The sequence below is a fragment of the Caretta caretta genome, chromosome 1 (genome assembly GCF_965140235.1).
Source record: "Caretta caretta isolate rCarCar2 chromosome 1, rCarCar1.hap1, whole genome shotgun sequence".
NCBI lineage: Eukaryota > Metazoa > Chordata > Testudines > Cheloniidae > Caretta > Caretta caretta.
This window is the reverse complement of record NC_134206.1, coordinates 12,909,706-12,937,195: the sequence shown is the minus strand read 5'-3', so window position 1 is coordinate 12,937,195 and position 27,490 is coordinate 12,909,706. Positions and strand designations below refer to the sequence as shown.

Genomic DNA, 27,490 nt, shown 5'->3' with positions numbered 1-27,490 from the left:
CTTAAAAACGTCTAAGGAAGGAGATTCTACCACCCCCCTAGGTAACCCATTGCAGTGCTTCACCAGTGTTAGTTCAGAACACCAGCTGTGCTTGATCCCCTGGCCTGGCCTCTCCATTTAAACCTGTCTCTGAGCACTCACTGGTGCCAGTCCTCACAGCCCCTCTCAAAGCATGACTGCAATGGCTTCCACCACTCCCCACTTTATTCCCCATCTCTTTTCTCATCCTCGGGCTTGGGGTCTCCTTCATACCCCAGTTCAGCCAGCCAGGGCTCCGCCTCTCATGTTAGATCCCACACTCCACTCCCAAAGCATTTCATGCTATGAGCAGCTAGCCTCCGGCTCACTCCTGGCTGAAGTGCTTGGTGGGTTGTTTGCCACAAGCTATTAAGAGAATAAGGGGACCATTCTGTGCGAGGCCTGAATCAAAGTTTCCACTACTTTTCTCCCAAGAACTTCATCCAACTTTTCTTCCCCTTCCTATAGAGTTTGCCTGTTCTGGAGCCCACACGCACTGTGAAGCTGCCTGTCTGCCGGCTTCTGGGTCCGCTGTTCTCTCTCTCTTCCAAACCCCTCCTTAATTTTGTTTACATGCTGCAGCTGCACTTCCCAGGCAGCCGGGTTTCATTCGCTTAGCGCCCTCCAGTGGGGTTTTGCCTCTGAATTTTAATTTGCTCCGCCTTGGCCGCGCCCCTCCTCTTAAAGGGGCATGGGTAATTTTGTTGTATATATTTTAAAAGCAATGTCAGTTCTTCCTTTTGTGTTTTAAATCTGTCCCTACGCTCTCCCTGTTCTCCCCTTCCATTGCATGAAGGAGCCCAGTAAAACAGCCAGCTTGAACTAAGTTTTAATATATGCTCTGTTCATGGGCTCCATTGGAGGGCTTGATCTACCTCTCAGTGACACTCGAGTAGGCTAGGAATAGCTCCCCTGAATTCACTGGAATGACACGGGTGTAAAACTGAGCAAGTAAGAGGAGAGTCAGGCCTTGTAATCACCCCTTCGTCCCTTAGGGCCTGATCTTCCAGATTGCTGAGTGCCCTCCACTCCCACCGACCTCAGTGTGGATGCACAGCATGCAGTCCCTCCCCAGGGGCGCTTGGCACCTGACAGGATCGGTCCCTACCTCCAATAGCCATCCCCGCTTTAAGGGGCCAAGTGAGGTTGACTGTAAAAGGTGCCAGGGATCTTGCCATCAGCTAGGAATGGATCCATAAATCTGTACGTTCTGCTTCGATGTGGTCAGGAGCCAAAGGAGAGCAGATGCCTGAAAGCCAGACGGGCATATCCCCCAGAGCAATTCCCCGTCTAGAGGGGTTCGCGCTTCCCTCTGAAAGCCCAGTGCCGGGCATTGCATTGGCCCAAGCCAGCTCTTACTGCTCTTTGCCAAGTGGCTGGCAGATTGGTTGATCGCTGGAGACCCCCGTGCTCCTTGGCAAACTGTTAGCGGGGGGAGAAGCAGCATCCAGTTCGATGGCTGGTTCACGGGAAGAGCTGCAAGGAGGACGCAGCACCAGCCGTTGATAAAAGGCAGAACAGCTCCTGGCGGGGAGCCCGCTGCACAAGCAGGGATGTTAGGGAACCTGCCGAAATGCTGACGGAGTGGGAGGGGAAGCTGAATGGCGACGGAAAGCATGCACACACCGCAGCCAGATCGATCTCTGTCCAGACAGCCTCCCTCCAGCCTGGGGGAGCGTGCCTCCCACTGCTACAGATCGCACATCCCCAAGGAGTGGCCAGGCTTGCTGCCATCCCCAGCACTGCCGTCTGCCCTGATGGATGCCCGTGGGCGGCATTAAATTAACTCCAAGTACTCATCTTCCGGAGTGTTTTCATTCATATCCGGCCAATTAACCAGCAGGTTTTATTTGCTTTAAATGACTAACGTTCTGACAGCCGGCAGAGCAATGAAACCAGTCGCCCCTTCTGCTCAGCGTCACTCTTCTCCTCCACCCTGCGCTCTGCGAGCGCCTGGCTTTATTCTGCAGCAGCTTTGCCCGGGCAGTTCTTCAGGTGGCACAAATCAAGGTGGGGCTGGCCCACGGCAAATGTGTCCGAGCAGGTCTGAGCTGGCCTTGCTGGGCAAGACACTGCCATGATTGCCCAGTTGGTGTTATCTCCTGTTTGGGTGAGAGCAGCCCCTGGGGAGACTCAGTCCCCAGGAGGGTTTCAATGAGACCACTAAGGGGGAGTATGATAGTCTATAAAATCATGACTGGTGTGGAGAAAGTAAATAAGGAAGTGTTATTTACTCCTTTTCATAACACAAGAACTAGGGGCCACCCAAAGAAATTGATAGGCAGCAGATTTAAAACAAACAAAAGGAAGTATTTCTTCACACAACGCACAGTCAACCTGTGGAACTCCTTGCCAGAATATGTGGTGAAGGCCAAGACTATAAGAGGGTTCAAAAAATAACTAGATAAGTTCATGGATAATAGGTGCATCAATGGCTATTAGCCAGGATGGGAAGCGATGGTATCCCTAGCCTCTGTTTGTCAGAAGCTGGGAATGGGCGACTGGTGATGATTACCTGTTCCATACTCTTAATCCATACCCTGTAAATTAGTGGTTGATCATATTTTAGCTATTGTGTCCACTGCTGGACATTTGACTTCAGTAATGAAGCAGATTGGTTTGTTACGTATGAAAGTAAACACCTGTCTCACGACTGGCTAGGAGCAGTCATGAAATAGGCCTGCAAGATGTTGTCTGTCTTTTCAGAAAATTGTCTAAAGCAGTGAATCTACTGTGATGGTATTTAACAGTACTTTATATGTTCAGCCATCAACGGATCCCTGCAACACCCCAGATGGCAATTGCAATTGGTTCCAGCTGAGTTCTGTGAAAATGTAATCTCCTTGTGATGATCCAATGATACAACATATGTAAATCTTTGTTTCCTGATTGGCTTATGAGAGATGTGTAATATTGTTGGTTTTTTTTCCTGGAGCCTTCAGCTCCCCATTGGAACATCAGAAAGGGGCAGCTGGACTTTTTAAAAAAGTGTGTAATCGTAATGGAGATATTTCTGTCTGCTTCTGATGAAGACAGTCACAAAGTAGGGAGCAGTATATGCAACATAATGGCATTGTGTGAGCAGCAAGATGCTGGAGGGCTGGACTTTGAGGGAGACCAGACCTGTCCACAATAGCGAGAAGGGCTGCAGGAAATGACTGGCAAAACCCTCTCTGTAATCGTCCTTTGAATTTTTCTCACTATGGGATGTCCCCTTTGGAAGGGTCTCAGCCCATGCTCTTCTGAGAGCTTGTTGCTTGGTTCCCATACAGGGCAAAGCCAACAGTCTTTCACAAAGGCAAATGATCTCATTCCCTGTGATACCCTGCCAGCTGCAACTGTGGGTTTGCTCACTCAAAGGTCCTGTCTACTGGCCTGCCGCTGACTGCTGCTGTCAGCTCTTGGTATTGGAAATGGTTGGCCCACTCGTACTGATGGCACAAAACTATCTTCCGTACCGTTCCAGGAAGCACGACTGAGACTTGGTGCCACCATGTCTATAATGGCGCCAGGATATCTGCCTCCGCCGCACTAGCAGATAAATATTGGCCAGCATAGGCTCAGCAGGGCCCATCACAGCCCGCCAGGTTCATAAGTAGCCTCAAATCCCCTAGGGAAGTTCTGCCAAGCTTTCCCGCCATAGCTAATACTGGCTGAGCTGTTCGCATTGTTGGGAGCACTAGTGCAGAGGGGATCCCACTGCTAACCCCAAAGGGATCTTACTGCTGACTCCAGTGTTTTAAGTGTTATCTCATCTAATCCTGCACAGAGCATATCTGATCAGTCTGTCCACATATTTATTCAAGTGACACCATTATAGGACCTAATCACATTAGCCGCGCCATCAGGGGCTCGTTCACCTGCACATCTACCAATGTGATATATGCCATCATGTGCCAGCAGTGCCCCTGTGCCATGTACATCGGCCAAACCAGACAGTCTCTATGCAAAAGAATAAATGGACACAAATCTCACATCAGGAATCATAACATTCAAAAATCGGTGGGAGAACACTTCAACCTCTCTGGCCACTCAGTAAAAGATTTACGGGTGGCAATTTTGCAACAGAAAAGCTTCAAAAACAGACTCCAGGGAGAAACTGCTGAGCTTGAATTAATATGCAAACTAGATACCATTAACCTGGGTTTGAATAGAGACTGGGAGTGGCTGGGTCATTACACATATTGAATCTATTTCCCCAAGTTAAGGTTCTTGTCAACCTTCTTGTCAACTGTCTAAATGGACCATCTTGATCATCACTACAAAAAATTTTTTTTCTCCTCCTTCTGATAATAGCTCATCTTAACTAATTAGCCTCTCACAGTTTGTATGGTAACTTCTAACTTATCTGTATGTGTATATATATATCTTACTATATGTTCCATTCTGTGCATCCGATGAAGTGGGCTGTAGCTCACAAAAGCTTATGTTCCAATAAATTTGTTAGTCTCTAAGGTGCCACAAGTACTCCTGTTCTTTTTGCGGAGGTTATTGAAAACAATTTACCTCCCTCCTTGTAACAACCTTTTATGTACTCGAAAACTGTCATCATGTCCCCTCTCAGTCTTCTCTTCTCCAGACTAAACAAACCCCATGTTTTCAATCTTCCCTCCTAGCTCATGTTTTCTAGACCTTTATCATTTTTGTTGCTCAGTGCACTGTTTTGGGTACCTTAACTTTTTTCAATATTTCTTCCGCTAGGACCTTCTGAAGCACACGCCCGTGGACCACCCCGACCACCCCTTCCTAATAGACGCCCAGAGGAACATCAAGCAAGTGGCCGAGAAGATAAACAAAGGGATGAAGAGCGCCGAGGAGGTGGAGAGGAACGCCAGGATAGTGCAGGAGATCGAGTCCCACATCGAAGGGATGGAGGATGTACGTATGCAATGCAGCGCTCCAGGCAAACCACTAGCTACCCGCATCCTTTGTATGGAGAGGGCAGTGGCCCCGGGTAGCATTCTCAGGGACACGAGCTAGAGGCCGGTTAAAAAGGTAGCCCTAGCTAGGCGTCCATTGGTTGGGCGAGTAGCTGAGCTGTGGTAGCTGAGAGTCCGGCCCAGCGCTGCGTCGGGGGACACACGCCCCTTCGAACCTCGTTTCTCTGTCTCTCAATCCTGCACTGATTGTTTCAGCCCCTGATTCACCCTGCCATGAGATGGGGCCCAGGCCGCACCCCAGTCCGAACACACCCAGGCTTTGGGACCTTGTGGATCTGGACTGGAACGCGACGGCTGTTCCCTAACTCTGCAAGGGGCTGAAGCGAAACCCCAGATCTGAACTTCTTTGAACCCTGCTGGAGTTTAGTTCTGAGTCTGAATTTCACAACTAACCGCTAGCCCTGGGGAAGGGGTAATTTGACACCAGTGGCTTTACCCAGAGTATCCGGCCAAGCTGGCCCCTGTCGGTTTCTCCAGAAACTCAGATACTCCTGTCTGGTTTCTCCTAAGACAGCTCCTATCTGTTGTCTCTGGGCCACCCCAGTCCAACCCTGCTTCTCTCAATCTAGCCTGATTTCTCCTCTTTGTGGCTAGGCCTTCATGCTCCTCGCCTACAGGGAGGGTTTGAGGAGCAATTCATAGAATCATAGAATCATAGAATATAAGGGTTGGAAGGGACCCCAGAAGGTCATCTAGTCCAACCCCCTGCTCGAAGCAGGACCAAATCCCAGTTAAATCATCCCAGCCAGGGCTTTGTCAAGCCTGACCTTAAAAACCTCTAAGGAAGGAGATTCTACCACCTCCCTAAGTAACGCATTCCAGTGTTTCACCACCCTCTTAGTGAAAAAGTTTTTCCTAATATCCAATCTAAACCTCCCCCACTGCAACTTGAGACCATTACTCCTCGTTCTGTCATCTGCTACCATTGAGAACAGTCTAGAGCCATCCTCTTTGGAACCCCCTTTCAGGTAGTTGAAAGCAGCTATCAAATCCCCCCTCATTCTTCTCTTCTGCAGGCTAAACAATCCCAGCTCCCTCAGCCTCTCCTCATAAGTCATGTGTTCCAGACCCCTAATCATTTTTGTTGCCCTTCGCTGGACTCTCTCCAATTTATCCACATCCTTCTTGAAGTGTGGGGCCCAAAACTGGACACAGTACTCCAGATGAGGCCTCACCAATGTCGAATAGAGGGGAACGATCACGTCCCTCGATCTGCTCGCTATGCCCCTACTTATACATCCCAAAATGCCATTGGCCTTCTTGGCAACAAGGGCACACTGCTGACTCATATCCAGCTTCTCGTCCACTGTCACCCCTAGGTCCTTTTCCGCAGAACTGCTGCCTAGCCATTCGGTCCCTAGTCTGTAGCTGTGCATTGGGTTCTTCCGTCCTAAGTGCAGTCATGTTCATAAAGGTGAGCCCCTCTGTTGGAAGATGGTCCCGGAGCACAGAGGAGTACTTAAAACCCTGCTGCTGCTGTGATGTCCTGAATCAATCCCTTCCATGTTAACAGCAAGGGCCTTGTCCGCATTATCATGCCCACTCCGATGTTAGCACTGAGACCGACAGAACACGTGGCGCCTCCCACAACTCTTTTTGTTTCTGTCCTTGCAGCTCCAGGCCCCGCTCCGGAGGTTCCTACGCCAGGAGATGGTGGTGGAAGTGGTAAGAGCCGCCCTCCCTGTCTACCATCACTGCCCCTCGTCCTCGCCTGCCCCTTCCATGCGCGCCTGGCCTCATGACTCAGAGACGTGACCTCTCTCAGAGGCAATGGGAGCTTTCGAGGTCATCTTCCAGGCTTGCTGAGCGCTTGCAGCGACGTGTGCAGAGCAGAGAGCCAAGTGCAGTACACAAGGCTCCCAGAGGGTAGATCTCCCCTGAATCGCCAGACCCTGGAGTCAAGTGCACCTTGGTGCTTTATACAGCCAGTGAATAATAATTGCAAGGCCTGGAGTTTGGGGAGGGAGCTCTGTGGCTGTTGCTGAGCTTGTTTCTGCCATGTAGGGTGTTCCCTTCTGCAATGTAGTGACAGTCTCCACCAGAGCACAGACCCTGTTTAGCCGCAGAACAGGTACAGCAAAGGCAACGCAAGCACCCTGGGGCTGCTTTTCCTGTGACTTTCTGGAAGGGGAAATCTGCTTTGGTCAGCGAACTGAATCTATCAAAGGTACATCTATGGTCCCTATCACCACAGTAGCTAAGCACCTCACAATCTATTTAGCATCAGGACACCCCTGTGTGGTAGGACAGTGCAATTGGCCCCATTTTACAGATAGCCACCTGTGACACAGAGAGACTTGCCTAAGCTCACCCCAGAAGCCTGTGGCAGAGCAGGGAATTGAACCCAGGTCTTTTTCAAGGCCTAGGTGAATGCCTTAACTCCTGCGCCATCCTGCCTCTCTGATGCCAAGTGATGCTGGCAACACGGTTTACAGGTGCCAGTTTATTGTGCGATGGGTGGCTTTCAGGTAGGTATGTGCCGGGGCCCAGCATGAGAACTGGGATGGGCAGGTGGAATGGAATATGAAAAGAAGATTCAAGCATTCTAAACTTCTAGAAGGCAGAACACTGGGGGCCTGGGCCAGATTCCATATAAGTCAGAGAAGAGATTCCCATTGATTTTAAGGGGGTTTGATTGTGCACTGATTTTGCTAACAGTGTCCTTCTCAGCAAGTAAAACCACATCATTCATGCAAACAAATCAGACTTTATATGGGGGTTCTGTTTATAGAGGGTTAATAGACATTAATAAATGGTTAATCAGTTGTTTTAGATTGTTATTGGGTCCAACCTGGTGCAGATTTTTAGCCGTGTGGATGATTAACCATTGGAAGGGTGGAAAGTCTTTAAATCCAGACTGGATATCTTTTTTAAAGAGGTACTGTAGCTCAAACAGAAGTTGTGGGCATGATGTAGAAATTACTGTGTGACTTTCTCTGGCTGGCGTTATGCAGGAGGTCAGACTAGATGATCCCTTCTGGCTTTCAAATCCATATATCGGTAGGTCATGTGGTTCTTGTAACCATGGTTTATGGCCATCTATAGCCCCTTCTAGCCATTCATAACGTATGCCACTCATGTCTGTCACATGCTTAGAACATTGATTGATCATTTATTAACCCTTTATAGACCACTTATAAATGGAACCTTAATACCACGTGTCTCCCAAGCACCTGTAACATGTCAGGTTTTAATCCCTTTTCTTCTCAGGTTATCAACTTTGGTACAAGGGATTTGTTATGGATTAGTTCCCCATGGGGCACTCTGTCATACCTTAAACCCCTCCAAGATAATCCAGGGCACTGTGACTGTGGACTGGTGTCCCAAGGGAAGTGATTAAAGTTGCACCACTTGAGATACTGGGAGTTCAGTTAGACAAGGCACTTGAAGGAATGGCTGCCCTTCCGGAAGAGATGCATTAGCCAAACACAAATCATTAGGCTCAGTATAGGGGAAAGTGGGTGACATGTAATGCCCTGTGACATATAGGAGGTTGGACATAGATGATCTGACGATCCCTTCTGGCATTACACTCTTTGAATCTATAAATTATACCATAAAGCCCTGAGCAGGTGGGGATGGGCTGGGAGAGCTAGAGAGAAGTTTTGTCCCCCTGATTTCTGTCATTCGCTGACTCCAGTTGCTGTGGAGGAGTGTGGTCTATTTAAAGTGCTACAAAACCACAGAGAGAAACCTGAAACCTTCATTCATCTAGCGCACGCGGCCGCTTTCAAAAGAAGCATGTTCACTGCCTCCTTCTCGCCCTTATGCAATGAAACCCAGGGGTTTTCAAACAAGAGAAAGGCAAGCTTGCTTTTGCATTTCCCAGTCAAGTATTCTGTGGGCTGTTTCCATAACAACGCAGCACCAGCCTGCCAGTGCTGATCAAAATACATAGGCCCCTTTTCACCAGATGCGTTAGCCCTGCTCCACCAGCTATGACCCAAGGTCATTTGGATTTGCCAAGGAGAGAGAGCATGTGAGTTTGTACGGACACGGTTCTCGGGGCACATCCTGGGAGCTCAGCCCCAGAAATCTGGGAGGAACCACAGGCAGGGCAAGCAGGAAAGACACAGGTTATTCAGAACAATGAAAAAGGTTTATTGCCATGGGTAAGTGGGGTGAGAAACTGGTCAAAAACAGAGAGAGAATGGTCAAGAATAGAGTTCAAATAACTCAGTGCAAACAATATTAGCCTTTGCTTTGGCCCCGTTTTACCCTTCACAAGCTGCTCCCAGGTTAATTCCACTTCTTGTCAGTCACAGATGCCAAATAGATTTTGCAAACCAATTTTGGTTCATGAACCGTTAATTTCGTACGTTGCTGCCATTGGTAGAGTCTCATTAGTTACTAAAGTCACATGATTTTATTTCTTCACTGCCCCAACAGAACAACTGACATTTTCTAAGCAGTAGAACAAGAAGTCACAAATCTCAGTGAAATCTTCCAACAATACTAGTTTGTGCTGTGATCGGAGGAACTGTCAGGATTTGCCAGCGTTTTCGGCAATGCCCGGCGACCATCCAAAGACTCAAGATGACCCACAAATGACAGCAAACAGTGGTGTCTGTGATCACTTGACTAGCTCTGAACAAGAGGGCTTAGGGCGAACATGCATTGGAGGTGGGATGAGCTAGGTGACTTACAGTAATCGGTCCTTCCCATCACCGATCTCTAGGATGACTCTGTGGTCCTACTGTGGTTATTTCTTTGTGTTACAGTATCGCTCAGAGCCCCTATCCGGATCGGGGCCCCGTTGGGCTAGGTGCTGTACAAACACAGGGGAGACCCGGCCTCTGCCCAAGCGCTTGCAAATGGGAGTAATGGCCTCAGACATTAGATGCACCTTACAGTAGGTTATCGCAGTGGTTAGGGCACTTGGTGTTGAAGACTGTTCTTCTCCATAGCTCAGCAGGACCTGCCCAGTGCAGCCTAAGGATCAGGAGCTGCAGCCACACGCTTACTCAGGTGCTCCCCTGTGGATCTCATCTGTCATGGGCATGCAGAGCAAGGACAGAGAGCGAGTGATGTCTTGTCGCCCAGCTCGGCTCCAAGGCACCACGAACATGCTTCAGGCCACGACGAGCAAGGCTGCTCATTCAGACAGGCTCTGCCCATCTTCCGACCGCGGTCCTTGCTTCCACCTGCCCTTCGTGCTAGATTAGGCCGCCCCCTCCACTCTCCTCCTCTCAGCAAACCCCGCCGACCGTGCTGTGCAGCCTTGCTGATGTGCTGATCACACCCTACTGTATTGTGATGGCGTCTTTCCAGCCTTGATTCAATTCCCTGAGCCTGTATTGCCAGCTTCCACGCAAGGCTAGTAAGGCACCAAGGTGCAGCGGCTATTGCTGAGAGTCAGGACTTCTGGATTAACGGAGCAGCGTGCCTGACCTGAAGTGCAGATGAAAGTTGGCCTCTTCCCGCCTCAGTTCCTTTGCAAATGGACAGTTTGCCAGCCTGGCCAGCTGCTCTGCTGCAGTCAGGCTCGGGCTGACTGTTCGGGCCCTGTCCTGGCTAATTCTGAATGTGGCAGGTGAGTTGCAGCTGCTAGTGAGCGGCAGGTGTGAGGAAGCTGAGGCAGGCGGCTCATTCGGTTTTAGCTTCAGGCAGGATGTGCTGAGCAGTCAGTGCACCTGGGACTTTTAGACTCAGATCAGCCCAGCAGCTTGTCCTGGCCCTCAGGACAGGTACTATACACCGGACACAAGCCTGGCAACGTCAATCCGGTGCCTACAAAAGGTGGCTCTTTATTAATAAGGGCTCACCAGATCCAGAGGTTCTTACTCCAGCTAAGCTCCTGCTGGCATCACTGGAGGCTGAGCCTGAAATAAGGGCTGAGCAGAAGGTGAGCTTGAGAATTGTCCCATAACTACTGAATTTTAAATGTCATCTTGGCCTCAAAAAGCAATATTGGGGCAACCATATTGTCTTGTCGGACAAACAAATCTGAGCTTGGCTCGCTCATGGACAAGCCATTTAAAAATATCTCTAGCCTGTACCCTGCAGTCCAGTGTCCATCGGGCAAGGGTGGGGGGTCAGAATCATCCTCTCATCCCCAGATCCTTCACTTTGATGCTGCATCAGCCAGAACCTGTTTTGCCTTTAAATGTGCTGCTTTTTTTTCTTTGTATTGCCGTCACCTGGGTTTGGGGAGTGAAAGGGTTAATTCCCCCCCTTGTTGCCATGCAGAAGGCAGTGGGTGGGAAGAAGGACCGTTCGCTCTTCCTCTTCACGGACCTGCTGGTTTGCACCACCCTGAAGCGCAAGTCGGGCTCTCTGCGCCGCAGCTCCGTGAGCCTGTGAGTAAACCAGCAATCGGCCTGGAGAGAGGGTCAGGGCTCACCCAGTGCCACTGTCTGCCACCGTGGGGATGGGGGCCACATGTGCACACCCAGAGACAGCTGCTTTCACCCCAACCCAACCACCCCAGGGCCCTCCCCTGAGTGGCAGGCAGTTTGGGACCAGCACCTGTGGTGTGTGGTGTTTCCTCTGCTAAGCCCGAACCCCTGGGCTGGTTCTGATCCAGCTTGGATTGTCTCTTTATAAGAATCCAAACACTGTCCAGACTGAAGGACCCCAATGGAGAACTGCCCTATGGACCGTGTTCTGTGGGTACCCAGGCCAGGCCATTGGCTCCAGTGGGGCAGCAAGGAAGAATTGGTCCCCATGTACTGTCCAAAGTCATCTGAGCCTCTTGCCCACTCCGGCCCGCACCCACCGATTTATTTGGAGCGGGGCAGATCAACTGCACACGTGCCCTTCCCCAGCACAGACTGTCTCTAAACACACAGGACAGGCCCAATCCTGCGAGGGACTGAGCTCCATCACAACACCCAGGCCTTCAGTGATGGCAAGTTTGCCCAGGGCAGGGGTACAATGGCCCAGCCCTTCACAGTCACCGCTGTGCTGCGGGGGCTGGAGCTGGCTGGCACAGGGCAGAAAGTGGGCCAGGGTGGCTGGAGAGGGGGTGGGACCCAGCATTCTGGTTAGCCTGCCCTGGGGGTGGGGGATTCCTCTGGAGTCCCCCAGCAGAGCCCAGAGAGAATCCCTGTCTGTGGGTGCCAGGGGCTGTTGCAAGAGCCCCGCACCCCATACGTCTGTAGGGTGGGATCAGACCCACGGACTTCACAGTGCGTTGAGAACACTCAATGCCACGCAGGATTGGTCCCTATCTGCCCAACCAGGGATGTCAATTTCCCTTCCTCCTTGCTGTTTCCCTGTGGCTTCCATTCTCTCTCCCCCTTTCAGTCCCAGCACTCCCCACAGCTGGGCGTTTGGGGATCTATTTTGGGATCCGCGCACATCCCAAAATAGAAAGGGTGGCATTTTGGCTCCCTGGGCGTTCTGCCCGCCACGCTGAGGCAGAGCAGGTCGATGGGCCTTGTGGGAGGTATGGGCTGGGGCCTGAGGATTAACTCGGCTGGGACCCCCTGAAATGCTAAAGCCAAAGCCAGCCTTGTTCCCCATCCTGGTAATAAACCCCGGGAGCCAGACTCCAAACACCTGCATATCCACAGCAACGTGCCCGGCCTGTGTGCTGTGCTCCCGTGAGCAGGCAGGGATGGGACCCAAACTCCCCGAAGTGCCGAGCATGAGAAAAGAGATGGGTGTGACGCACTCTGGGTTCATCCTGCCAAGACAGCCCAGCTGCTGGCCCTATTTTTAGGCCCGTGATCAGTTCCTGTGTTAATTGTTAATTGTGGCTCTCTTCAGCTTGCCACCCTCACCACCTAGTGGTCGCATTCAGGACTGCGCTCTGGGAATTCATTCATGTCTTTTCTTTTCCAGTTACACGGCTGCCAGTGTTATAGACATAGCCAGCAAGTACAAACTGCTCTGGAAACTGCCCCTGGAGGATGTCGACATTGTGAAAGGTCTGTACCGACATCATTTGTATTACAGCAGTGCCCGGAAGCCCCAGTCAAGATCAGAGCCCTGGTATGCTTAGCGTTGCACAAACGAACGAAAAGACAGCCTGTGCCCCGAAGTGCTTACAATATGCCACCTTTGGGAGCCTTTTCTCCGAGCCCCTGCCTGTTACACTGGCTCAGCAGCAAAGGGTCCCCCATCTGTTCTGTCCATGCTGAGCGAAGACACATCGAGTAGCTCCCCAATGTAAAGTGCTGTATTGTGCTGTGTTTAACAAAATTGTTACAGGGACAGATGCTGTGCTCAGCTGTTTTACAATAAACTTCAATAACATGAACATTTAAATAGCTGAGAAACAAGCCCTCGTGTCCCCCCCAGATGCTATAACTACCAAGCCCCATATAGCTCCAGAGATGCAACTTTTACTGGAGTGCTGGGCTCTATTTGTCGCACACTTCAGTATTCTCATAGGGATTTGCAGACGACTCACTCAGTTATTGAGTTAAATACTGGCTACCGATGTGCATCACTGCCCTCTGCTGTTTAGACTCAGAACTTCTTGACTGTGTGTCGTAAGCCCTCCACTGCCAGCAGCTAGTGGAGATTCTTCTTTAGCTCAAGTGGCAAATGCCTGTGCTTTCGAGGCAGGAGGATCTGAGTTCAGTTTCTGTGAAGTTCCCAGTAGCTGTGGTTTGCAGCTTAGCAACCCAGGGCATGCTACTGTATCTTTTCCTTAGCGATAGATGCATACAAAATAACTGAACCGTTCAGTGCATTTCATATTGGACTGCAGAAAGCAGTAGAAGATATAGCATTGGGAATGTCTATTATAGCCTCTCTACATATCGGAAATGTCAGCAGAGGACACAGCAGGTGGCCCAGCAAGTCTTTTCCATCTGTTATTCCTGTGATTCACGCATGTGTCAGGGCTCCTGTCCTCCTGCCCAGCACCGGCTAGTGCAGGGTGACCACTGTGTTCCAAACTGGGCCTCTTCTAGGGAGAACAGGAACAAAGGGCAAACTGTATAACAGACAGTGGGCCAGGGTCTCCCAGAAGGCCCGGGCCAGGCCGCGGGGGGCCGAAGGGGACACCTGGGCGCCACCCAGATTCTGAGCAGTTCCTGGAGCTGATGCAGACCCTGGAGTCTGCTCTAATGCTCAGCTATCCACAGGCTCCCCTGCAACCCCAAATAGCCAGAGCACACAGCACTCCAGCCACTCCCATCCTTGCCATGGCCCTGGGGAGATGGGGGTGGAGTGGCAGGGAGGGGCCAGAATCTGGTCCTATAGCCCCTTTCAACCCTCATGAAAACAATCACAGGTTTTTGTGCCTCAAGGCCCCAGTCCTCTCACCAGCACCCGGCCTGAGTAACTCAGCTAGCTATTAGGGGCCAGTCCGCCCAGCCCGGGCCACAGGGTGGGAGTGGATTTGCTCCCCAGGCCTTACCCCTGTGTAATTGCTTAGTAGCTGCTGCAGCCCTAGTGACTGGCTCCTCCTCAGAGTGGGTGGGTGGAAGGATTGGGGGAGTGGCTGGCCCTCCCTTGGCCAGGGCTCCTGATGGTGTAAACACATTAATCCCTTGGCGCCAGAGGGGGCATCGGCTCCTGCGTCAGTTTCTCTCAGGAAGCCCCCAAGCTCCAGCATCCGGGGACCAGTGCTGCAAGCGGGCCCAGGGCAGCTGGGGGGAGGCTACCTCACTCGGGAATGACTCACCGAGCCATGGGCCCTGAAGACTCTAGCAGGGGCTCTGCCGCGTGGGAATCACTCTGTGCATGGGAACCCAGCCCTCACACTGAGCATAGCCAGCTGGCTGCTGTGTGCAGCAATGTTCTGCAGACAATGAGTGTGGGAGAAAGTGGGGGAGGAGTCGAGCTGCCTGATGCCCATCACAGCAGCCCTCCCAGAGGGCTTCACAACCCTGAAGTGCCCTGGCAGAAGGGATCCGTGAGCAGTAATGGCCTAGCCTCTCTGGGTTAAATTCACCCACGTGCAGGCCAGCACAGGGTTTGTGCTCCATCAGCTGACAGGCTGAACAAGCCCCTGGGGCCTGCATTTCCAGCTGATATTCATGTTGCAGGCGTGCCCTCCTCCAGCTCCTGGATAATCCAATGGTCTCAGTGCAGACCTAAGTGGGCCTTTGCACTGGGGTGAATTTCACCCACTTAGCACAGCAGGCACCTCCAAGGGGCTGGAAGAGTATGTCCCAGTCCCAGCCCTGCAGAGCAGGGCAGCCCCAGAAGATCCCTAGCATGGGGTCGGGGTCAGCTGGCCCATTTGATTTATGTTGGTGGCCGGGCAGAGATACAGCAGGGGGACAGGGGAGCCAGAGAAAGGGGGTTGCACCCTGAGGCCAGACAAGGCTGGGTCCGAGATCAGCTGTACAGAAGTTCTTGGTAGCCTAGCAGTCAGTGGGGGATGGGGTCTTGTGTGACCCTAACAATATCAGCAGCTGGAGAACAGGAGGGGAGCTGGAGTGAGACCCGGGTGAGGCTCGGTTTGTATGTGGCAGTAGAGAATCCAGGGGGAGAAGGAATTAAATGAAACGTTGAGCGGGGGAAGTATTGGGATCCATCCTCCCCCACCCACCGTCTCAGCACAGCTGCTGCTTGATGTGCCCTGTCGCTCTGTTTGACACACAGGGGCTTCCCAGTCCACCAACCGCGAGAGCATCCAGAAAACGATCTGCCGCCTGGACGAGGACCTGAGCACACTGGGCCAAGTCAGCAAGCTCTCCGAGACACTCAGCTTCCCCCACCAGGTGAGGGCAGGCTCCTCATGGGGACAGCCAGGGGCTGGGGGCTCCGGTTTAAACCATCTCCCAGGCTCATGGAATCAGCCCTGTCCGACCACTGCAGGGCCAGCTGGGCCCGAGATGACCCATCCTTGGGCACCCTAGAAATACTGCTCCTTGGGCCAGATCGCACCCAGAGTTTTTCAGAAAGGTTCTCAGTGGAGGGCCCGACCTGATCCCCCTACAAGGGCTCTCTCCATCTCCAAGCCATGCAGTGCTGAGCTCCCAGCCTGCTGTATGTTTGTATAAACCTTCCCAGCAGCTGCTTTGCCAAGTGCTGCAGCCTCCTTCCTCGGCTGCGCTCGGCAGGCAGCACTAGTGGTTAAAGGGGATCTAAGCAGAGTCCCTCACCCCGTCTACCCTACCAGCACCTGCAGCCCAGGGGCTATCACAGGCCAAGGAGGGGCAGGGTTAATGGGCTATGCAGGAAAGGGGCCAGATAGGATTCTGATATGCCAGGGGGATGGGGGAGTGCTGCGGGATAGATTTAAAAGCCAGCAGGTACCTACTGTGATCATCCAGTCTGATCTCTACCCATACTGTCTGAGTGTGCCCAGTGACTGTATTGGGAATACTCATAGAGCATGGTAAGTCAATATAAGCGAGGGTAAAAGGCTGTAGCTCATAGTGCCTGGGCACATACACAGCTCACAAGCAACTCATGGAGCAGTGTTAACAGACTGACCCTCCCATGAAAGAAACCAGACTCCAGCCTGTACAGAGCTGTCTAGATGGCTTTAATCGTGAGGCTCTGATTAACACAATCCAGTGGCCCGTGGGGGACTGGGGTTTGTAACCTCTCTGATAGATATTTTTCCCTTGTTTGGTTTATGAAATTAGTAACTAAGGTCTTGTCTACTCTATTCTCCCTTTGTCTGACTGGAGAATGAGCAGGGTCTGACGTGAGACCTCAGCAGCTCAGGCAAGGAAGAAATCGGCGCAGTTCCATTGATTTTGATGGAGCAACGCTGATTTACAGCAGCGAGGGATCTGGCCCTTTTTGTGGCTTGTTTGTTTTTTACCCTCTGTCTAACCTGAACACCTGACAAACAGTGGGGAGAAAAGCCCTCGTTATTAAAGATCCAACAACGCACACCCTGCCCCATCCCTCTGCTAGTGGTTTAGAAAATTCCTGCTCCCATTCTCTTGGTTCTCCAAGGAGACTTGCAGCAAAAACGGGAAAGACAAGACTTAAGGTGTGTGCTGTCTCCAATGTAAGAAACAAGCAAAAATCTTTTGAGCCTCTTTCTTTGTCCATCATAGAGAAGCAAAAAAAAAAGGCCACAAGCCCCGTTTGTTTTTCCTAGATCAGCGTTAAGGATGAGTATGATGATCAGAATTACGATAGGTGTTGTCTGCCATAACAGGGGACTCAAATCTCAAGACAAGCTCATGAGATTGTGGCCCCATCAGATCAGAACCTGCTCCGGGCACTGGGTGAGACCCTGGAACCTGAACTCCGGCTCCCCCCGCCCAGCCAAATCACGCTCAAATCTGCCATCCTCTGCCCACTTAGAGCTGCTTATTTTTGTACTTTGCTCCACACTCCAGCTGTTAAGAGGCAGCTTCTTCATCCCCACTCTGATGACAGGTGACTGCTCCTTGAACGCCAGCCACTGTGGCACGTTAGCCCCCACTTATATTCACCCTCATTAGACCCAATCAGACCCTGATTCCCAGGGGAGGCTGGTGTTGCTAGGGGCAGCATGGCAGTCCCCAGGTTCTGATGCTGAATTTGGCATCATCATCTGGCACCTCCATTACCGCAGCATCCTTCTCTCTGGCCTGGAGGAATGTGATCCTGTCCCCTCATAGCCCCTCATAGCTGCTGCTGCATTTCCTTCACCCGTCGCTTTGCCCCCTCTTTGAGCCCCTTTGCAGGCTCCCCTTTCTCTGTCACATCGAACGTAAGCACCTTGTCTTCCCTTCCAAGGCCCTTCACAGTCAGTCCCCAACCTCCCCCATCAGCTGTGGATGAGCAGTGAGAGGCAGTCCCTGCCCAAAACAGCGACACCCTATAGGGACAGGAAAGGAGCACTGTCACCCTCTTTTACACATGGGGACTTGAGGCACAGAAAGGCTAAGTGACGCGCTCAAGATCCCTCAGGAAATCTGTGGCAGAGCTGGGAGTTAAACCCTCATCTTCTAGGTCCCCATCCACCACCTCAACCACTAGACCATCCTTCCTCCCTGAAGCCCGCTTCCCCTCCAGATTAAAAATGCTCTTCCCGTTCCTGTGTGCGTCCCCAGAGCCTGGATGATGTCATCAAAGACCTGATGGCCGCCATACACCGGGAGCTGGCAGAGAAGCAGTCCCTCTCCTTCACCATGTCCTTCCCGCCCAACAAAGTGGAGCTCACCACCACCAAAGCCGACGGCACCGAGTCCTTCATCTTCGAGTTCCCCAACCCCGACGCACGGCACAGCTTTGAGCAGGCCTTCGAGGACACCAAGAAGAAACTGGGTAACTAGCTCCGCAAATGGGGTCCTGATGTGATCCCCACTAAATGCCGTAGGAAGATTCCCATTGATATCAGTGGGAGTTGTTCTCAGGGCTCCAGTTAGGGTATTATCCCTGAGAATCAGTCCTTCCTTGGCTAGGGAGCTAGCTAAGCAGGGGCTGGCTGGGTCACTTCTGGGCTGGGAGACTGCCAAGGAAAACCCTAGCTGCTGCAGAAAATTCCACTGATAATCTATCAGGTGGCACTCTTCCTTCTGTGTCTATCAAAGCCCCAGTGTGGTGTTGGGGAGGTGCTAAATCAGTCGTTCTCAAACTTTTGTTCTGGTGACCCTTTTCACATAGCAAGCCTCTGAGTGCGACCCCCTAAATAAATTAAAAACACTTTTTTATATATCTAACACCATTATAAATGCTGGAGGCAAAGTGGGGTTTGAGACGGAGGCTGACAGCTTGCGACCCCCCATGCAATAACCTTGCGACCCCTTGAGGGGTCCCGACCTCCAGTTTGAGAACCCCTGTGCTAAATGAAATTGACTGGTCATTGAAAGATCCCAAGACATGTTTTGCTCAGAGAGGGGGTGTTATCCTTTGTGCCTTAGAATCATAAACCCATGGAGTTAGACAAGATCACAAGGGTCATCTAGTCTAACCCCCTGCCAAGATGCAGGATTTAGCCAAATTCCAGTTTGGTAAAAGACATGCTGCCCAGCTCATCTGCCGTTTCAGCTGAACACAGTATTTTCGACTTCCTGCACTAACCCATTGCCCGGTGGTGTTGTGCGCTGTTAAGCAACTGCGGCGTTCCACCCCAGAGGTGGCTGCATTTCAGCGGTGGGTGTTGTGGTCCCTGTCTCTATGCTGTGCAAAGCCTTCTGGCCTGGGGCATTTGCTGCGGTCTGAAATTACTGCTATTGACTGCTATAGCCACAGGCTCGCTGACCTAGCTTTTCTTGTCTTTCTTTTCCTGTGTCCAGCTTCTCACAAAAATTGCCTGGACCCGGAATTCCTGAAGGCGATCCCGATTATGAAGACACGCAGTGGGATGCAAGTACGTTGGCCTTTGATAACGAGACGTACAGAGTTTGCTCAGTTCCCTTCCCCTTGTCCCCGAGCTCCCTCCCACACCTCTGGTGTAGCATTAACCCACTGCGTTGTAGAGAAGAGCCTGAACCACACCCCACATCTGAATTTTGGGGTGTCCGGGATCTGAGTCCAGATTGGGATTTCAAACGCCAGAGTTTGAGGCTCTTTAGAGCGGTGGGATTGGTGTGGCCCATTATGGGCATAGGCCCTTGGAGTGAATGGAAAGACTCCAACTGACTTCAGTGAGCTTTAGGTTGGGCCCATAAGGGCTACCTGTAAAATTGGATTCAGATCCCAAACCTCTCTGTGTCCTGGTCTGGGTTTGGCTGTTAGTCTCTACTATACCTGATCCCTATTTCCGCTCCCCCTACCCCCACCACCATCACCTGGTGCCCGAGAGCAAGATGCTGCTTGTTGTGGGGACCAGTGCAGGCCCGAGCGCTCTGTGTTGTTTCCAGAGACAAAAGCTGCAGCCCACTGGCCTTGATCTGCAGAGGCGTGTTCCTATGGGAACCCAAAGGTCACATCAAGCCCCAGTTTCATGCAGTTCCTGCAGGCTGACAAGAACAGGCCCTTAAGTCTTTTACCCAGCCAGAAACCCACGCCCCTTCTTTAACACAGGTCACCCCTGGCCTGCTGGGTGGGGTGCGTCACTGGCTGCAGGTGCAGAGAAGCGGGGGCTGTTCTTTCTTCATGGGATCCTCTTGCTGATCTGACAGCCCTCTGTCTGCACAGGGCAGATGCAGGACAGCCGAGGGCAAGCCACGCATGCCCTCGCCACCCTGCCAGCTGTTTTAAAGCCCCTGGCCCTGCTTTGCAGAGCAAGCAGGTGATGCCAGCTGTGACTGTGTTTGCTTTGCGCTGTGGATACCTGTCTGCAGGGCTCGGGACTATTGTATGCTCAGGTTACTGGGCTCTCCGCAAAATCAGTGCAGCAAGGTGTGTCACGGGATCGCAGCTGCACGGCAGGCGCTCTCCCGCAGGACTGAGGAAGCTCCCCGCCAAACACGTGCAGGGCTCAGCCTCAGACGTGGGAGGGAGGCTTTGGCGCTGTCTTCTCTTTGGTTGTGACGAAGTTCAAGCCAGGGATCCGGAGACATCACTGCACATCACTGGAACAATACTAACGCCCCCGTTCTGTGGGACGGAGAGTGGCTCCTGGGGTGGCAACACAGGCTAGTTTTTGCCACAGTGGAAATATTGGGGGGCAGATCTATGTTTCTGCCCCCCCAATATCACACGGAGGTGAGAGCAGGACCCGACTACATTCCCCCCTGCATGCATGCACCAGGGAAGTGGGGTCTTCTCCTCGTTAGAGGTCCTGGGACATTTTTCCAGAGGCGTGGGGGTATTAGCCCTGGTGTCCTGACCAAATTCCATTGCATTGTACATCTCTAATTTCCCCTGCAGTTTGGATTGGCAACGGTATTCTTCTTCACCTCCTGTCCTAAACCATAGGGTGGTGTTTTAGTGAGGTGTTAAGCAGCTGCTATGTTCCACCCCACAGGTGGCTGCATGCCAGCGGTGACACGTGTGTATCATTTGGGATGAACCGTACTATTGAAAAGGAAACTGGTTTTATTCAAACCAAGAGAGAGAGCGCGTCCTCTGTCCTGTGCCCTCCTTCCCTCCTTTGCGCCCGGCCCGGCTGCTTTGAGACGTTCATCATGAAGGCCTTTCAGTACAATTTAAAAATGACCTGAAACTTCCTTGTCTTTTGCCCCCTTCCAGTTCTCTTGTGCTTCTCCCAGTCACAGCAGCCCCGAGAACGCCTACGAGGTGTGGGTGTGTAACAGCGACGGCTACGTGGGGCAGGTCTGCCTTCTCAGCATCAAGAAGGAGCCCACAGTGGAGGCCTGCATAGCGGTGTGCTCGGCCAGGATCCTCTGCATCGCTGCTGTGCCGGGCCTCAAGAGAAGCTTCAGGTACAAGATGCCAGCGCATCCGGGGCTAGAAGGAAACAGGGACTGATGCAGGGATGGACTCAGGACCCCGGCACCATAGGAGCAGGCTTAGTGCTGGGTATCTGCCCGGGAGAGGAAGGGGACACAGGGGACACCACTGAGGCCTGTGAGTGCATGAGGCATCAGAAACAAAGAGGAGGTTCCTAGGATAGCTGTGAGGAGAGGCAGGCTGGCCCAGTGGTCAGGTGCTAGCCTGGGACTCAGGAGAGCAGCATTCCAGTCTCTTCTGTGCCCCAGACTTCTTGTTTTAATAGGAGTTGGATGCCTGTTAAAACCCAGGCCTTAGTCTCTACACACCCTGGTTCCCCAGCTGTCCAATGGGGATACTCACACTGCTCTACCTCACAAGATAAACACATCAGAGACGGGGAGGCATTCAGATAGTTCAGAGGTCCCAGAGCCTGGGCTCCGGACCAAGCCCGGACATCTCCACTGCAACTTTACAGCCCTGCAGCCCTGTGAGCCCAAGTCAGCCAGCCTGGGTCGGCCGCTAGTGTAGAAGTACATAAGATGGGTTCCACGTGCTGGAAGTACTTGCCCTTCAACCTACAGCACCATGCTTTACGGACATGCCACTTCTGATCTTTTGTGATGATTTGAAACATTTTGTGAGTCCTGGCTGTCTCTGGCCCAAGGCAATAGGGCATCTGGCTTTCTAGGCAGAGGGGAAGAGGGAGATAGCAGACATCAGTTGTTATTAAAGCTCCAGTGTAGATTTTCTGCAATATGCGGCATATAATAGAAGTGTTTGGGATTTAATCCTTACAGCAACCCCTCTTAGGCAGGTGAGCCTTCTTATCCCCATTTCAAAGATGGGCAAACTGAGCCACGGTGGCTTTCCCAATGCACAGGACAAGTCAGTAGCAGAGCTAGGATTAGGATTACATCAGCTTGTCACTCTAATAACAGGGAGCATCCCGAGTCCCTGGTGAGTCCAACCTCCGAGCCGGCTCCTTCGGCGCTGGATGACTCCGGGCCCCAGCAGTGCCTACACATCTCCATCTCCGGCTCCTCGATAGAGCTCTCTGAGCCCATGGACAGCGCCAACAGGGAGCTGATGCCTTTTGACAGCGACGATACAGACGATGAGTCCTCTCCAAGCCCATCAGGCACACTCCAGAGCCAGGCCAGCCACTCCACCATCTCCTCTAGCTTTGGAAGTGAGTCATCAATTCTTAGGCCACTAAATGACTGAGCCCTGCTATTATGGGGGAGCTGGTAGTGACCCTAACACTTTCCATGAAAAGGATTCTTGTGACCTTTTCTTAGAGAAGCTCTCGCACCGTCATTAATTGCATCAGGCCTTTGATATTCGGCAAGAGAAAGCCCTCAGACTAGAGGGGTGCCTTTTCTTTGTCCCACGAAAATCCATTCAACTTTGGCTGAGCTATAAACCATCAAATCGCTATTCCCTTTGCTGGCTTGCGTTTCTCAGGGAAATCTTGTTGCAGTCACTAATAATCGAATTTGTTTTCACTTTTTTTCTTTTAAAAACAAACTCTAGGAAATGACATACAAGAAAATGACGTTAAGAGGTTGTTATTAAGGTTGCAAAATCAAGCACTCGCTAGTTTAGAGATGCTAGAATTGTTCAGCCACTTTGTGTGTATGCATTATGATACAGTCTTTAATTAGGTAATCAAGTACTACTTTTTCCCATAGGATCCCTGCCTCATTCAGTGCACAAGATTGACGCACAGGGGGCAGAATGAGGCTGCACTGGAAACTGTGTATATGGCATTTTCCTAACTTCTAAGTGCTTGACTTTGCAACCTGAACAATGTTCTTTGTATGTTGTTTTTTAATATGTAATAAATGTCCATGTCTGCAGTGCTTTTGTAGCCATGTTGGTCCCGGAATATGAGAGAGACCGGGTAGGTGAGGTCATGTATTTGATTGAACCAGCTTCTGATGCTGGAAGGCGCTTTCGAGCTATACAGAACCAGAGTGTCTTCTCCAGTCCTGAGGAAGAGCTCTCTGGAGCTCGAAAGCTTGTCCCTCCCACCCACATAATTTGGTCCAATAAAAGGTATTAACCTCACCCACCTTGTCTCTCATCCAGATATTGGAAATATTTTACATGTATATTTAATATATCGCTAATCTTAGTGTCCTGACTGCAGTAGGACCAGGATTTGGATTCTGATTTCCAGTATAAATCCAGTGCAACTCCACTAAGTAAATGGATTTACTCTGAATTTGGGTCGGTGCCTTTGAGAACAGAATCTGTCACCCTCTGCAGAAGGTTTGGGGATTGCTCCTACAGAATGAAAAGTGCCATGGAAATGTGAGATACTAGAAAATGCTGAAAGTCCCGGTGCCTTTTGTTATGTAACTTGTCCTGGGCTCCCATCAGAGGGCACTAACCACTGTGCTATTCAGCTACAGTATGAAACATCCCAGGTCAAACTCTGCCCTCAGCTGCACTAGTGTAGGTCCATAGTACCCCCGTCTGGTGCCTAGACACCGTGGTGATGGGTGCAAGAGAAATTCTTTGAAATAGATTAGGTTAAACCAGAGTCGACTAGATTGGGTTCAGTGGGAATGAGCGAGTTAATCCAGAATCACACTGATCAGAATCTGATCCTAAAACCTCCTGGTTTGTGTGTTCCTGTCACCTTTCCTTGTCCAGATGAAGAGATCCCCAGCTCCAAAGATGTGGCAGCTGAAACCACCAGCTCAGAGGAGGAGCAGGACCCAGGCTTCCTTCCCATCTCCAGCACCTTCAGCCAGAACAGGAATAGCGAGAGCCCCATGGATGGTCGGGCGATGAGGAGGTCAAGCCGAGGGTCCTTCACGAGGGGCAGCTTGGAGGACCTGCTGAGCATAGATCCTGAGGCGTATCAGAGCTCAATGTGGCTGGGCACAGAGGATGGCTGGTGGGTCAGCTAGGAGCAGGCAGAGTATTGGAAAAGGGGTGGGTAGTGGCTTGGCGGATGTCACCTGATCCTGCCAGCCTGCATGCAAACATTGCTGAGCTGACTTCCTTTGGTAGCCTCTGTAATGGATGGCTGTGCTGGAGTGAAGCTGCCGATACGGGCGTTATTGGCAGGGGGACTCTTAGCACGCTGGGAACAGGGGGGAAGGCGTGACAAAGGAGGGGATTCAAGTACTCTCTGGGGTAAACCCTGAGAACAGAGGGAGGTGGAGAAAAGAATGTCCACTCAGTGCTTGTGGAGACGCCAAGCCAAACACCGGCCTGGTGTCAGCAGATGCAGCTGCATTGGTTTATTTGGCATTGTACCCGTTGGCACTGGGAGGATCTCATCAAATCCTGGTGAGCCATATTCTGCGCTGAACATGTGGGCCAGGCCTCTTAAATCCACCTGGTTAAATGTCCACCTACCACCACATACGGCACACATGGGCATGCACATGTAAGTGCCCCCACACACAAACACAGGCACGGCATCATGCCCACATGTCCACCATACCCACACACAGGATCTGGTAGGGTGGCTCCTTCTGGCCTTAAACTCTGTGACTGTGTGTCCATCCCTCCATGCACAGCCTCCTCCCCTCCCCTTCCCTCCCCTCCCAACACACACACGCACATTTTGTGCACACAATCGAGGCCCACACAAGCCTGAAGAAGAGAATGGAAATGTCTGAAAACCCTCGCACTGAGGCACGGCCCTGCACCCCAGGGCTGGGAGGCAGCTCACACTTTTGTGTTGGTGTCAGTGGCCCAGGCGTTTGAGCTGACACTTTTGCTGGGCCATTTGCAGGCCCTGAGGAGCTGAGATGGCACAAGAGCTGGTTTTCTGAAGGTCTTCCCCAGCCAGCTCGAGGCTGCCTTGCTCATTGTCCTGGCCCATAAACACAAACACTTCTGCCTGCACACATCCCTCGTACGTACATAGACACTGCACTGCCCACTCACACCAGGTGAATGAGGGCTCAGCCCCCTCAGCACCAAAAGCTCCAGCCCCTGCCATGTGAATGAAGAGAAATGCCGTGTGGGTCCTTGATGTGGAGGCCACTGGAGGGCGACCTAAGTACAACGCATGCGCACCACACAGTCAACCTGTGGAACTCATTGCAAGGGGATGTTATGAAGGCCAAAACTATAACTGGATTCAAAAAAGAACTAGATAAGTTCATGGAGGATCAGTCCATCAATGGCTATTAGCCAAGATGGTCAGGGGCGGAACCCCGTGCTCTGGGTGTCCATAGCCTTTGGCTGTGTGATGGTGGGACTGGACAACAGGGGATGGATCACTCGATAATTGCCCTGTTCTGTTCATTCCCTCCCTAGCACCTGGCATTGGCCACTGTCGGAAGACAGGATACTGGGCTAGATGGGCCATTGGTCCGACCCAGTCTGGCCGTTCTTATGTTCTAACCCCTTAAGCAAGCCTTATAAAGGGTGGAACTCACACACACACCAGCCAGTGCGTTCCATTGTCACCCAGTGCTGCGTGCTCCAGAGAGCTGGGAGCCAGTGCTAGGGAGGCTTGTGAATGAGGCCTTTCCCAGCTGCCCCGCGGGTGAGCTTTGCTGCCCTGGCGCTGGTGGAGAAGGAAGGGGAAACTGAGGCTGAGCAGACCTACAGAGTGCGTTTCCAACAAAGCGTTGGGATTTGATGTGACCGGAGCTGCCTCCCGTTTCCCTGTGCCGGGTCAGGGAGCCAGTTCCATCAGCCACAGCAGAGGACTCTCAGCTGACTCCCTTTGTTTCCTAGCATCCATGTGTACCAGTCCTCAGACAACATCCGCAACCGGAAGAACAGCATGAAGATGCAGCACTCGGCCGCCGTCATGTGCATCTTGTGAGTGGTACACAGCACGAGGCATCAGCTCCTGCCAGGGCCCTGCCTAGGCCTCGGGGGGTACATCTACACAGCAGTTAGACACCTGCGGCCGGCGCGGGCCAGCTGACTTGGGCTAAGGGGCTGTTTAACTGCAGCGTAGCCTTTCACACTTGGGCTGCAGGCCAAGCTCTGGGACCCTGCCACCTTGCAGGGCCCTGGGGCCCAGGCTCCAGGCCGAGCCTGAACCTCTGCCCCGCAACTCAACAGCCCCTTCGCCTGAATCAGCTGGCATGGGCCAGCCACGGGTGTCTAATTGATATGTCTAGGTGTCACCATGATCTCAGTAGTAACTAATACAGAGCATAGATGGCCTCAGGGTAAAGGCACTTGAGAGGACCTGGGTTCAGTGCCTGGTTCTGCCACAGACTGCCTGTGGCACCTCAGGCAAGTCACGGCCTCGCTCTGTGCCTCGGTTTCCCCAGCTGTCCGGCAAGGTTAGCACGCCTTCCTTTGTCGGCTTATGTATTCAGACTGTACCGCCTTTGGGGCAGGGACTGTTTCTTGTGCAGTCCCTGGTACAGCGGGGCCTGGATCTCAATTGAAGCCGATGTGTGGGGAGGGTGGGCGCTGGAGCTGTATATGGTGGGGGGTGGGCTGTACAGGATGCTATGTTAGAAGGACAAACGAGCGGTTGGGTTGAGGATACTGAGATATGGGGCACTTTGGGGAGTGGAGGAGAGACTAAAGTGCACCGAGGGAGCAGCCTTTTGCAGGAGAGACTTGATTCACTGGGAGCAGCCTCCTCGGAGGGAAGCTGCTGCTGCACTGTCATGGTGACGTCCGTCCCAGGCTAACTGCGCGGGCTTCTCTTCTCGGCAGGTACCTGGATAACCAGGTCTTTGTGTCCCTGGCGAACGGAGAACTCATCATCTACCAGAGAGAGGCAGGTGAGTCTGATGCCAACATCAACAGCTGCGCGCTGACGTAGGGCCTTGCATGCCGCCATCCCACAGTGCTTCCCAAGCAGCTGGCTGAGCCTCCCAACTCCCCGGAGAGATGGGTTAGCGTTAAGAGCACTACTGTGCTGATGGGTAGCGGAACAAGAGAGGTTACTTAGCTGAGGGCACACAGTGAGGCGGTGGCAAAGAGGTGCATAGAACCCAGGAGTCCTGATTCCCCATCCCCCTCTCCAATGGCTGCCATCATGTCCTCTGTGGCTTTAGATTAGCTCATCAATTTGGGGCCAACGTTTTCAGAAGCGTCCGCTAATTTGGGGCACCCAAAGGTAATGGGCACTCGCTGGGCACCCAGAGTTACAGGCACTTTTGAAAACGTTGGCCTTCTATTTTTAAAATGCCAGGCTACCCTTTTACTAACTGCTCTGGGCCCGATTCTCCTCTTTCTTACCCTGGTGTAAATCAGGAGTAACTCCACTGAAGCTCGTGCAGTTGGACTGGCGTAAGGAAGAGGAGAACCCAGCCTGGTGTGATCACTTCTCCATGTAGCGTGGCCCTGGCAGTGACAGAAGCGCTGGTATATTTTCACAGCGCTCAGGGCACATGGAATTGAAGATTCCTGGCCAAACTCTGCCCTCACGTAATCAAGACCCC

General features: G+C 52.0%; 1 protein-coding gene across 1 annotated transcript in view; it reads left to right on the top strand.

Moving 5' to 3' along the window:
* The window catches only part of ARHGEF17 (Rho guanine nucleotide exchange factor 17), a 244,457-nt gene that overhangs the window by 201,299 nt on the left and 15,668 nt on the right, over positions 1-27,490 (top strand). Inside the window, exons 6-17 of the mRNA XM_048839474.2 lie at positions 4,720-4,896; positions 6,573-6,623; positions 11,148-11,257; positions 12,747-12,832; positions 15,468-15,586; positions 17,870-18,083; positions 19,055-19,128; positions 20,895-21,088; positions 22,037-22,287; positions 23,760-24,006; positions 25,812-25,898; positions 26,760-26,827. Coding sequence (XP_048695431.2) covers positions 4,720-4,896; positions 6,573-6,623; positions 11,148-11,257; positions 12,747-12,832; positions 15,468-15,586; positions 17,870-18,083; positions 19,055-19,128; positions 20,895-21,088; positions 22,037-22,287; positions 23,760-24,006; positions 25,812-25,898; positions 26,760-26,827 — 1,678 coding nt within the window. The remainder of the gene's footprint in view (positions 1-4,719; positions 4,897-6,572; positions 6,624-11,147; positions 11,258-12,746; positions 12,833-15,467; positions 15,587-17,869; positions 18,084-19,054; positions 19,129-20,894; positions 21,089-22,036; positions 22,288-23,759; positions 24,007-25,811; positions 25,899-26,759; positions 26,828-27,490) is intronic.